Source organism: Apteryx mantelli, chromosome 9 (assembly GCF_036417845.1).
Source record: "Apteryx mantelli isolate bAptMan1 chromosome 9, bAptMan1.hap1, whole genome shotgun sequence".
NCBI lineage: Eukaryota > Metazoa > Chordata > Aves > Apterygiformes > Apterygidae > Apteryx > Apteryx mantelli.
The window spans coordinates 18,841,473-18,853,858 of NC_089986.1; the positions used below are offsets into that span (position 1 = coordinate 18,841,473).

Genomic DNA, 12,386 nt, shown 5'->3' on the forward strand with positions numbered 1-12,386 from the left:
TTTTCTGTCCTTTAATAGCAAGTACAGGTAAGCTATTTAAAATATAGTGATGAGTTGTTTTGTATTATGGTAACTGTATATTCTTAAGTTGTTTTATTAATGTGATGTTTTTCTTCTTTCTCTCCTTTTCACTTTGTAAGGGCATCAAAAGGAGATTTGGTACCGTTTGCCCTCTTGCATTTGTTGCACTGTTTGTTGTCCAAGTCAGCCTCTGTGGCTGGAGCAGCATATACAGAAATTCGGTCCCTGGCAGCAGCTAAATCTATAAAACTTCAAGCTTTTTTCAGTCAGTACAAGAAGCCTATCTGTCAGGTAAAAGGGAGAGAGTTGCTGATTTGCATAGACATATATTTGGATTCCTTTTTTTGTGTATTTAACTTTTATCTTTATAATTTTCAAAAAAGTATTGCACAAACTGAAATGCTAAAACAGAGGAACTATGTAATTTTTTGCGTTGTATGGCACCATGGTCACAAGAGGCTAAGGCTTAAAATTGGAATTGAATTTGCCCCTTGTTACAAGAATAATACTGCAATGATTGATTTGGGTTTTGGTTCTACCTGTTACCTAAAGACAGAAGTTGTGTTTAAAATTTAGAAAAAGTATTTTTTTTAAATAATTTCCTAATTTTTAATAATATTTGAATTGTGTGCTATGTCTGAGTCAAAGTTTGCAAAATTAAAGGCAATCAAGTAGATGATAATCCAGTTAGATCCACGATTAGTACTTTGGGATGGATGTGCAATAAAAGAGAAAGAAAAACAAGTTCATAGAAAGAGAAGTGAAACTTCTGTGTTTATTTTTAGGGCGTAAAAAAGGGGAAAATAATATTAAAAAATGTATTTCTTTATGCTTAGTTTCTAGTGGAATCGCTGCACTCCAGCCAGATGGCAGTACTGAATGCTCCTTGCCAGGGTAATGAGCTGCGGAAACAAGAAGCTGCTCACCAGAGAGAAATGGCTCTGGACATGTTATCTGAGATTGCCAATGTATTTGATTTTCCAGACCTAAATCGCTTTCTCTCAGTAAGTTGATTGTTCCTTTTTACTTTTGATTTTTTGTATGCTTGTAGATTTTTATTTTAGTCTACCATTTTTCTCTGAACATCACAGATGGGAATTTTTGCTCTAGCTGCTGTTGTTTACTAGAATTAGAATAATTTGGAATTGCTGCAGCTGGGCGTACAAATCAGGAGGAACAAATTTATCAAGGAATTACAGTTGTGGCTACAGTGCTAAAAGTACGATGGGTGATGAGCTATCCAAGGCCTACAATACTCACTGAGTACCTCTAGCTTAGTGATTTAGGGCACCGGAGGGGTTCTTTTTAAGGTGTGGTTTTGCTTTGTCTGCTTTCCTTTTTCAACTGAAGAAAGCCACCATTCTGTGGATAGAACACTTCTGGATCTGATTAGATATCTGTTTGATTTGAAGTCAAAGTAGCTCATACATGTTCTTTTCATACTTGTGTTGGTAGATGGGGAACACAACAGGTGAGCAGTGTTCTAGTTGACTGGTAGGTGGGTTTTAGGCTTTGGGATTTTATTTTAAGATTTCCTTTTGTGAAGAATCTGGATGGACAAAAAAAAGTGTTAGCTCACCTTTTATTTGGATGTTTCTCTTAGTATTGGTTAGATGAAGCACCTCCCTAAAATAATTATTTTTATTTAACTGTATTCATGACTGGGTGTTTCCAGCTCAGTAAAGTCCTTTTTACCTAAGCGTATGGGCATAAACGTGTGTTGTCATACTGACACAAAGGGAACAAAACCAAACCCTGGATTTTGGACTTCTTGGAGTTTTTTGTTTTGTTTTTTTTCTAATAAGTGTTCTTAATTTACTAGCGGACCCTGCAAGTTTTGCTGCCCGACCTGGCAGCCAAGGCCAGTCCTGCAGCTTCCGCACTCATTCGAACCATAGCAAAACAGCTGAATGTAAACCGAAGAGAGATTTTAATCAACAACTTCAAATACATCTTCTCTCATTTGGTCTGTTCCTGCTCAAAGGATGAACTTGAGCGAGCGCTTCATTACCTCAAGGTAAATTGGCATTTGCTATCTTACGCATGCAGATTAGAAGCAACGATAGATGAATAGTGAGCTTTTTTCCTCCTGCTTTATTTTATTTTAGGGTATTGCAAAAAAATAGATGAGGATTTTATACATACAGAAGTGTTTTTGCTATTTATAATCTGTTCCATTGGCCCTGAGAAAGTGTTGAAAATTTTTTCCTATCTTCAAAATTCCAAAGACCTGAATTATCTGTTCAGCTGACTGGAAGCGCTCTCTTTGGTTCTTACAGTCAGTCAGCCTGAGTCTAATACTTTCTGTTTCTTCATGTACTAATTTGACTGATGAAATTAAGACTTGGTTTCTATTTGATATTTGATTACAGAATGAGACTGAGATAGAGCTGGGTAGCTTGCTGAGACAGGACTACCAGGGACTGCATAATGAATTATTGCTACGTATAGGAGAGCACTATCAACAGGTCTTCAATGGTTTGTCAATATTGGCTTCATTTGCATCTCATGATGATCCCTATCAAGGACCTAGAGAAATAACATCACCTGAGCAAATGGTAAAGAGATCAAAATATTCATGTTATTTTTTGTTCTGTAATTTTTTCCCCCAGTCTGAATGCGTACTGTACTTTGAACATCACTTACGTATCCTAGTTTAAGCAAATAGTATAAAAAAGGCTAGTGCTTCATATCTCATTCTAATTTCATATCTAGCATTCCTGTAATAGGGAGATATGTACCAAGTATGCATTAAAAAAAGAAAAAGATGAAGCCTAATAGGAATGCCCTTCATAAAGTAGTAGTAGTAAAAGGACTTCCCTGAACACTGATACTTCTTAAGGAGTAATGTATATATTTGGGATTCTTCTCATTTGTCTTTCAGAATTAGCACTTAATCATTGCTATTTCATATCTTAAGCTTAGAAGCATGTTAATACTAAGATTATTTGGTTTTTGCCTTTTTTTTTTTTTTCTTCAGGCTGATTATCTGCAACCTAAATTGCTTGGTATTTTGGCTTTTTTTAACATGCAGTTGTTGAGTTCCAGTGTTGGCATTGAGGATAAAAAAATGGTGAGTCAACCTGATTTTGAATATTAAAACAAAGATCAGCAATGGCTATTTTAATATTCCAGACTTGCTTATGTGATTGTGCTACTGTTCTTGAGGTCTCAAAGATATTAAGGTTCCCATATGATTTTTGAAAGCTGATAGTCCCACTGGGAAAAAGACTTCACAACTTAATTTTTTCTCTTTACTGGTCAGCTAATGTACATAATTCAGTCAAACATGGTATATGTCACCCCTTACTCAGGCAGTAATTATAGAGGGGGAATCAAAGAGTATGTTTTGTGTGCATGGAAGAAATAAGATGGAGAATGAGGGGATATGGGAGGAAACTGGAGTTGCTATAGGAAGCAACGTTATAAGGGAATTAGGGGACAAAGCTAAAATTACTGCTGTAGAAATCTGAAGGAACTTAAGGTAAAATTCCAAGGGAAAATAGGCTTTCTTAGTTTTGCTTCTGACAGAACAGCTTCTTTGAGCTTTACAATAGGGAGCCTTGCCAAAATTAAAGCTCGCACCTTGAGATTTGAGACAAAGTCTGAAAATTCTGCTCTGTTGAGGCAGTGTGCTTCTAACAGCAAGGCAGGCCTCTAGCCACCCCACGGAGGTAGTGCAGATGATTTCTGTAAATGAGAATTAGAACCAAAGTAACCTTTACATAGACAGATTGTATTTTCTCTGAGTATTCTCATTCAAGCTTTTTGCTTCTCATATATCCATGTTGAAATGCTCTCATTTTCCTAGTCCTATGTCTTTGTGCTTTCTGAATTTCTTCATTTGTATAACATTTCTTCTGCTGTATCTGTTATTGCTTCTATCTTTTTGTGTTCTGTTTCTTGTTCTTTGTGAGTCTCTCTTTCCGTGACCATTCCTCAAGCTCAGGTTTCTTCCTATGTTACTGATGCATCATGTTGGACATTCTAGTGCCTTGTTAGATAAAGTGTGACTGAAACATCTGCTGCTTTTTCTTGCATCTTAGTATTACTCTTCTGTCTTTCATCATTCCCACCGACAACTGTGCTATTACCTGCTCCCTGGAGCTTACCAATTACTTCTGCCATAAGTTGTTTCTCTTATTTCTCTTATTTTTACATGCAAGTTTATTGGTATTTTTTCCTTTGTATTTTTGAAAGCTGCCCCTTCCTGCTTCTGAAAGTTTGGATATGCAGACAATCATGTAAACTTCTGTACCCATAAACTCCTTTGGTGTCTCCAATTCTTCCTTCTTTAATCTACCAACATGCTGCAGCTTAAATAACTTCCTTTTTGTTACAATCCTGTCATTTCAGCCCCCTTTTCATTCTCTTTTTTTTGCTAATTTTCACTGAAGATTGTTAAACCAATGCATTGTATCTTGGGATAGACTGAAAGTGCAACTTTGTTACCTTGCATAATTTATAGGGTATTGTTAAGCCAGGGTAGCCTGATTGTATTAGTGTATATGCTTATATCATAAGTTACTGAGTACCTAATTCATTCAAATGATTTTTTTTTTCCTATATATATAGGCCTTAAACAGTCTTATGTCTTTAATGAAGCTCATGGGTCCCAAACACATCAGTTCAGTAAGAGTGAAGATGATGACTACACTGAGAACAGGTCTAAGATACAAGGATGACTTTCCAGAACTGTGTTGCAGGTGAACTGACAGTGTACCCAAATATTAACATATCTGCCATTTCTGCCCTTGAACACAACCTGATTTTTAGACAAGACCCTAAATCATAGAGCTGAAGTTATTTTAAATGTTTCTCATGACTCACTGAAAATGTCTTTACGCTGAGAAGAATCATCACTTATTATTGTTTCGTTGTCTTTTCTTGTTTAGAGCCTGGGATTGTTTTGTTCGAAGCCTGGACCATTCTTATCTTGGCTCTCTGCTTAGTCATGTGATAGTAGCGTTGTTGCCCCTTATCCATATCCAGCCAAAGGAAACTACAGCCATATTTTATTTTCTCATAGTTGAGAACAGGTACTGTACAAAATGTTAAATGGATTATTAAGTGTTGTAATAAGAATGGGGATAATTCTAAATTAAAGTTGCCTGACACTGGTGAGAGAACCTCTTGTTTTTCTGCAAAGTATGAAGTTGTTTTATAAAGTTTCCACTTCTCTAAACTGCAATGGGATTTTGAAAATTGACAAGTGAGATCCTCATCCAAAAAGGTGTCTTTATGCTAGCCTCAGAAAAAGTATATTAAGATTTGGCCAAGTTGCAACCTGTTCAGACTGCTTTTCTTTTCTACTCTTGAATTTGTTTTCAGATTCTGCGGTTTTTCCGTTAGAATCGCCTATGGTTTGCCTATACAGGCCACACAAACAGGGTAACAATGATTGCTGACAGTTGCTCTAAGCACTACTTATTTTTCTTTTGCAATTGAGGCTAGAGAGAAGTATACAGAGTTGGAAATTGTGAGGAAATGAGTTCTTTTGTTTCTTTCACTAAGCAGAGTTAGAACCTTTGTTCTTCCAGTTATTACATTTTACTATTTTCTTTTGATTTTTTTTAAAGATTTTTCTAGTCCAATTCATGTTTGCTGTGTTCTTTGTAATATTTTTTTGTAACTACTAGGGATGCAGTGCGAGACTTTTTACATGAAATATACTTTCTGCCTGACCTTCCAGAACTAAAAGAAATTCAGGTAGTCCTTCAGGAATATAGAAAGGTACAGCTGTTTTTTTTTCTTATGCATCAAATGAATTAATGACAATTGAGAATACATGTAAAGTTTATTGCTGAATTATGCAGTGGAAATAGTTTTTATCTGCCTTCTCAGCAGACCAGAATTTGTGTATAACAGGAAGACCTTGAAGCAGGTTCTTATTCTTCTTTAGGAGTGAAGCATGCTTACGTTTAACATTACTGTTTCTGTAATATCTCCTGAACCCTGACTTTTTCTTTTTAATCTTATACTCTCTTTAGTCTTGAAAGACTACAGTATTAGCTTTGGCAATGAATGTGTTGCAAGAGAAACTACTTTTAATTTGATCCCTCTTCTGTATTCCCTTCAAAGTGACCAAGTTTGTCTACTTTTTAGGAATACTGTATGGCTCATTTCTTTTGCTTGCCTACAGAGGGTTAGAAAATAGATGGGAAGTAGCAATTATTTAGTAAGGATGAAGTAACAAAAGTAAAAGTTAACTAAATTTTAGATAGTGAGGTGCTCAAAGCAAATTTTTCATTTTCTTCTCATTAGGAATTATAAACAAAACTACAAATATATCACCTCTTTGAGAAAATGTTTTTAGAAATGGCAAAATAGTGGTATATGGATATAGGTGAGAATGTAGGTAGAAAGGTACATGTTCATATGTGTTTTCCCTTGTGTTCTTTGAGATGCTGCTTAACTGTGTTCCTGTTGTGGTTAACTTGAACTTTTTATATCATGTTTTTTTCAGGAATCCTCCAAAAGCACTGACTTGCAGACAACACTGCAGCTATCCATGAGAGCTATTCAGCATGAGAATGTGGATGTTCGTATCCATGCACTTACCAGCCTGAAAGAAACGTTATATAGAAATCAGGTATAGAAAGCCTGTTTGAATAGACTTAAAAATGAATCAAAGTAGTATCTGGACCAACAATCTAAAATGCCGTACTGTTTCTGGGTGTTCCTTTTTTTGCTTTGATAGCATGAACTGTTCTACCCTCCTTAACTTAAGTTAGCTGCTTCTTAATGTAATGGAGAGACATGATTCTTTTTCAGCATATGTCTCTTCATAGTAGGACTTTCAAATCCTTTATCTGTGTGATGCTGATTCAGCAAAGATATTTGTAACAAATACTTCTTATCTTTTTCAACACTGAGGAAAGGTGTATCTAATAAGTCCATTGCAGCAATCTGGTCTGTGTGTTTGTTCTCTGTTAGAGCACATGTGGCTTTTGCATCAATAGACTTATACGTTAGAGCTTGCATTTTTTTGTGCGAGTGTAATACATGACTTCTTAAAGAATTAAGACAAATGTGACCACCTCGTATCTTTCTTCTTTTCTGCCTTTGTCGTCCATCCTCCAAATTTTGAATCCATTGATTTATTTAAATAAATTTGATAGCCAGGTAAGAGTTACAAAGATGCTATGTTTTACAAATTTGTGCACTTATTAGCCCAGAGGGGTGCGTGTGATCTGTAAAAATATTTGTCCCCTTAGTAGCTAAAAGGTTGTGACACACAGTCACACTCATTCGGAAATTACAGAATTTCCAAATAAAAGAAGAGCCATTGTGTGTATTTCCTGCCAATCAGCAATTCTTGCAGCTCAGGTTAGCAAAATCTTGCAATGTCTTGCTTAGGTAGAAGGCTAACAAGAAAAGTAAGGGAAATAAACGTGAATAGTTCCAAAGCTTACGGAGCTACTTGCTATATTATGTTGGCTGTGTTCCAGGTTTTTATTAAATGTGACAATAGCAAATATCTTTCCATCATTAAGGGAATATTTTTCTGTATTTGGACTAAATGTGGGACCAGAGAATAAAATTTGGGTCCAAATGAGAAAGAAAGGAAATTCAATTAGTGGTGGGCAGTCATTAAAGGGCTTGAGGAACTCAGGGGCTGTGTAGAATCAAAAGTGAAGAAATGGGTAATGAATGGAAAATAATTCAGTTACAAATGGCAGTGAAACTAGAAGGTAGGACAATAGCTGAATAAAAGAAAATCAATAAAAAAAATTCAGAACACAGGGAGGAGATGGACAGATAAGTGGAAAAAGAAAATGTAGAAAAGAAGAGAGATGCTTGGTAAGAACACAAGCAAAGAAAAAAGTTAGTAGAGATGCGTATGATGATGAAAGACAATATTGGCCATGAGATCATTACTAATTGAGGCTCAGACCCCTGGTCTTTATTCATTTGTGCAGCCCTTTCTATGGGAACAAGCAACATGGGGAAACTGGCTATAGTTACAAAAGGACAATATTTCAGTGGCTATCCTAAAGTCCTGGGCAAATGAAATACGAAGTAAGAGTGAGTGACTGTTGTGAAATTTCTGACATGACTTATTCTTAACACGGTTATAGAAAACTCATCTTTATTTTTCAACTTTCTAGGAAAAATTAATAAAGTATGTAACAGACAGTGAAACCGTGGAGCCAGTCATCTCCCAGTTGGTAACTGTACTTTTGATCGGCTGCCAGGATGCAAATTCTCAAGCCCGACTGCTTTGTGGAGAATGTTTAGGTGAGCTGGGAGCCATAGACCCCGGCCGGCTGGATTTTTCAACAAGTGAAACTCAAGGAAAACATTTTACATTTGTGGTAAGGAGTGTTGCTGTATTGTCTTTTTTAGCATTAAATTTTTTTAAAAGTACTTGGGAGTAGGGGTTTCAATATCTTTAGGCCCTTTGCTTTCTCTGCTTTCTCTTCTAAATGAGTTTAGAGACAGGCTTCAAAGTGATTATCAGGACATTAATGATACAGCTATTACTCTGTTTCTTTTAATAAAATTGGCGTTTTGTTTGTGACTGAGGCTGGCGTGGAGGATCCAAATTTTGCCTATGGATTATTAATGGAACTGACCAGAGCATTCCTTGCCTATGCTGATAACGTTCGTGCTCAAGATTCTGCAGCATATGCCATTCAGGTAAGATACATGGTTAGATCTTCTGTTTTTCTTCCTGAATTATTTCCTGCCACACTGAACACAGAATTATGCAATATAAATGCACATTTTGAGGTATATGTATGTTTGAGGTATATAGCTAATTTTTTGTTGTTTAATATCTTTATTAAAACTTCAGCCCAGTTTACTTGCTCCAGGAGAAAATGAGTGGCCCCATGAAGTCAGTGGGTTAAGAAAATTTAATTAGCTCCTGCACAAGGAAGAATCAGGTCAGCTTCTAGTCCTGGCTTATTGACAGATGTGAGGAATGTGGGATAATGTTGTCCAAACATCAACTGGAGAATCTGGGGCCGTTAATACCTAGCTGAAATCAGCCTGTCTAATAATAGGAGATAATAATGTTGGATGAAGGGTAGTACAGTTTTTAAATTAACCATTCTGTAATCTGTATGTCATTATTTCTCTATATGCACCAATTTGCTTTATAATTGTGGTCAGGATGTATTTTCAGTGCTAACTGGTTCTTGCAAACTATGCTTTTTTAAGGAGTTATTGTCCATCTATGACTGCAGAGAGACAAACACTGACTGCCCAGGCTCCAGGCTTTGGAGGAGGTTTCCTGAGCACGTGCAGGAAATCTTGGAACCTCACTTAAATACACGGTATGTGACTACTTACCCAGTTTATTTTTATTACAGCCTTAAAAGCATTTTTTCCTCCAGGCTAGTGATAACTTGATTTGTTTTTTGTGATTGTTACTATTCTGTGAAGAGTGGTATTTGATACATCAAATAAGGTGTCTCTACATAAAGTTGAGTTAGCACTTCCTTGAATATATAAATAATGTATGAATTAAACAGGAGCAAAATTCAAAGCTCAAACTCTGACCAGGTCTCCCTGTTTGTCCCTAGAACATTGTTTCAAACAATATTTTGAAGTTACTCTTCTCTCCATTTTCCTTTATTTGTACGAACTCGCACGAGAATTTGAGTTTGTACACAAATCCATTAACATCCCTTTACTGCTACCCTTTATAGAAGTAGAAGGAGCTCACTGGGTTTTAGTTTGGGTTGGTGAGGTTTGTTTTTTTTCATTTTGTTGAATTAATGATAAAATGGTGTGAAGAAAACCTCATATTATGTACATGTTTTAATTTTAAATAATCAACAATGTTTCCTTTCTGTTTTCTCATGATCACTTTCATGCTCATAGGTTTTACCTTTCTAACAACGAACTCTTTGGCCTTTTTTGGTTTTCATGTATGTTTTGGGATTTTTCAGTCGAAACATATTAATCAAATATTTTTCAAACTGCATTTTTAAGATTGATTTGAACAGCAGTTCCAGTATATTTAAAAGTACTGGTAACAGGTTGTTTGTATTTCATGTGTTATTTCAGGACTCTCTAGAGTAAAAACATGTTCTATTTGGCTATTGAAAGTGGTGTGTTAATTCTCTTAAAAAAAATAAAAATAAATAAATTCAGAAGATAACACCTAATGGGATTCCAGTTCAGGCACTTGCTAACTAATTCCTTGGTATTGTTTCTTATTACAAGATAACAATGTCAGTTTTACTAAATGGGGATTTTAAAATTACAGGTACAAGAGTTATCAAAAAAATGTAAATTGGTCCAAGATGAAGAAGCCAATTTACTTAAGCAAATTAGGTGATAATTTTGCAGAATGGTCAGCAACTTGGGCAGGTTATCTTATAACAAAGGTAAGAGTAAATCTGCGGTGTATGTTTGTATATACAACATAATTCTTGAATCTAATTTCCATCTCTGAAAATCAGGGACGGATGGGAGGATATGCCTTTTCTCTATAGGCATGTTGTCGCACACACTACACAGACTTCTTGCATCATCAAGGTAACCACGCACCTTCCTTCCACCTGCCGCAGAACTATGGCTTCTTGGCTAAGCTGTAACAGACTGTGTCAAAGCCAAGTCTAGGGAGTCCACCCATGTCCACAGACTCTTATTTTGCTGAAGGCACTGACAAATGCTTCTGAAAACTATCTGAAATGCTTCTGTAAAACCTTAAATTATCTTTTCAGAAGTCTTTGAAAGATTTATTTCATTTCCCCGTGGCTCCATAGTCCGAGCACATAAAAAGAACTTGTGTTTGTTTTTCTTCCTTCCGTTTCTCCTGCAGTCCAACATGCAAGTGACACACTGAAAATTTTGCTTCTAAATTAACCACTTTCACAAGTTAATTAACTACCTTAGTTAACTGGCTACACTGGCCTCAATCCATTTCAGACAGAGAAGCACTGAATGTGCTTATTTCTTTCTTTTTACATTCTTTTAAGGGCAGAAGAAAGGCTGAGTGCAGAAGCAGACTCTCAGCCTTAGGCTTTTCTGTGGCCAGTGCAAGTCCACAGTGGTATGGAAAACATGAAAAAGTGGAATGTGGTAGCAAGGCTTATCTGTCTTTTTATGATATCAGGAATTCAGTGTGTAAAAGCAGCTGGCATCTCACATCCCTATCACTGGGGAAAACAGTATCTTAAATTCTATTACATCAAATAATTTTATATTTGTCAACAAAAAGAAGTTTATTAATTGTTCAGACATTTGCACAAAACACTTCTCTAATCATGCTTTTCATGGAAATACTATTTTTCTTACAGGTGCGGCATGATCTTGCCAGAAAAGTTTTCAATTGCTGCAGTATTATGATGAAGAATGACTATAAAGTAACAATTTATCTGCTTCCACACATCCTTGTCTATGTTTTGTTGGGATGCAGTCAAGAAGATCAACAAGAGGTGAGAGGTATAACAAGGAGCTGTCCTACATAAGCATGTTCAGGAGCTGTTCTTCCTAAGAGTGGTTCAGCTAAGCAGAATTACTACAATCTTATATTAACAAATTGTGTAGTTGTTAAATATATCTCCTTCTGTATTAATAATATACATTTTCGGCCATGGTTTTGAATATATTCATGCAAGTTAGTATTCAAATTTTCTGTGTTTTTCCATCTATTTCTTCTTGGTATTTCAGTAGAACCTAGGAAGAGAGACATTATGCAGTTAATTATGATTGCAATAATATCAGGAGCTACAGTGGTGCATAGAGGAAGAGAGTGCAACACAACCAGGGAATAAATTGAACTTGTACCCTCCTGAGAATTCAGGCTCATAATTTTTCCTCTCCCTTGCATATGCTTACAATTTAAGTGGAAAAATTGTTTAGCTACAAAATCCATGAAGTGCAAGGTTCATGGTCTTGGAGCAGAGCAGCAGAGAAAAGTGATCCAGGAATTGATTTTTCTTCAGTTTGCTTTAGCAGATGTTGAAGAGAATGAAGAAAAACAGATTACGTTTAATTGATCTGAAATTTGCACAGTTAAGATATCTGTGATCAAACATTCTGGGTTTGAGGGTGTGTGTGTGATGATTTTCTTGCATGAATGAGTACATCCTAAGTGTCTATTATATATGTTAACTGATATTCCATAGACTAAAATGAATGGGAAGCAAGTCTTTCAGCATGGTATTTATTTAAATAAAAGCAAAAAATAGATCTGCTATATGGTAACCAGTAGTTAACTTAACTCTGTCAAACCTTGAAGTGTTGTATTTGCAGTAGAAGTGCAGTAACATGTTTTGAAACCTAAACTGTGCAATAATCATGATGCTCTTCTGAATCCAGGTGTGTGCTTTTCAAAGACTTTCTCCCTGTATAGAGGGGTTGTCTTCGAAAATGACTACTTGTTGGTTTGACATTTCTTCCTG

General features: G+C 35.9%; 1 protein-coding gene across 1 annotated transcript in view; it reads left to right on the top strand.

Moving 5' to 3' along the window:
- The window catches only part of ATR (ATR serine/threonine kinase), a 43,316-nt gene that overhangs the window by 11,819 nt on the left and 19,111 nt on the right, over positions 1-12,386 (top strand). The window contains exons 13-26 of the mRNA XM_067301859.1: positions 141-312; positions 858-1,025; positions 1,844-2,038; positions 2,394-2,579; positions 3,002-3,094; positions 4,597-4,727; positions 4,917-5,060; positions 5,661-5,754; positions 6,488-6,613; positions 8,133-8,339; positions 8,551-8,664; positions 9,190-9,305; positions 10,244-10,364; positions 11,280-11,417. Coding sequence (XP_067157960.1) covers positions 141-312; positions 858-1,025; positions 1,844-2,038; positions 2,394-2,579; positions 3,002-3,094; positions 4,597-4,727; positions 4,917-5,060; positions 5,661-5,754; positions 6,488-6,613; positions 8,133-8,339; positions 8,551-8,664; positions 9,190-9,305; positions 10,244-10,364; positions 11,280-11,417 — 2,005 coding nt within the window. The remainder of the gene's footprint in view (positions 1-140; positions 313-857; positions 1,026-1,843; positions 2,039-2,393; positions 2,580-3,001; positions 3,095-4,596; positions 4,728-4,916; positions 5,061-5,660; positions 5,755-6,487; positions 6,614-8,132; positions 8,340-8,550; positions 8,665-9,189; positions 9,306-10,243; positions 10,365-11,279; positions 11,418-12,386) is intronic.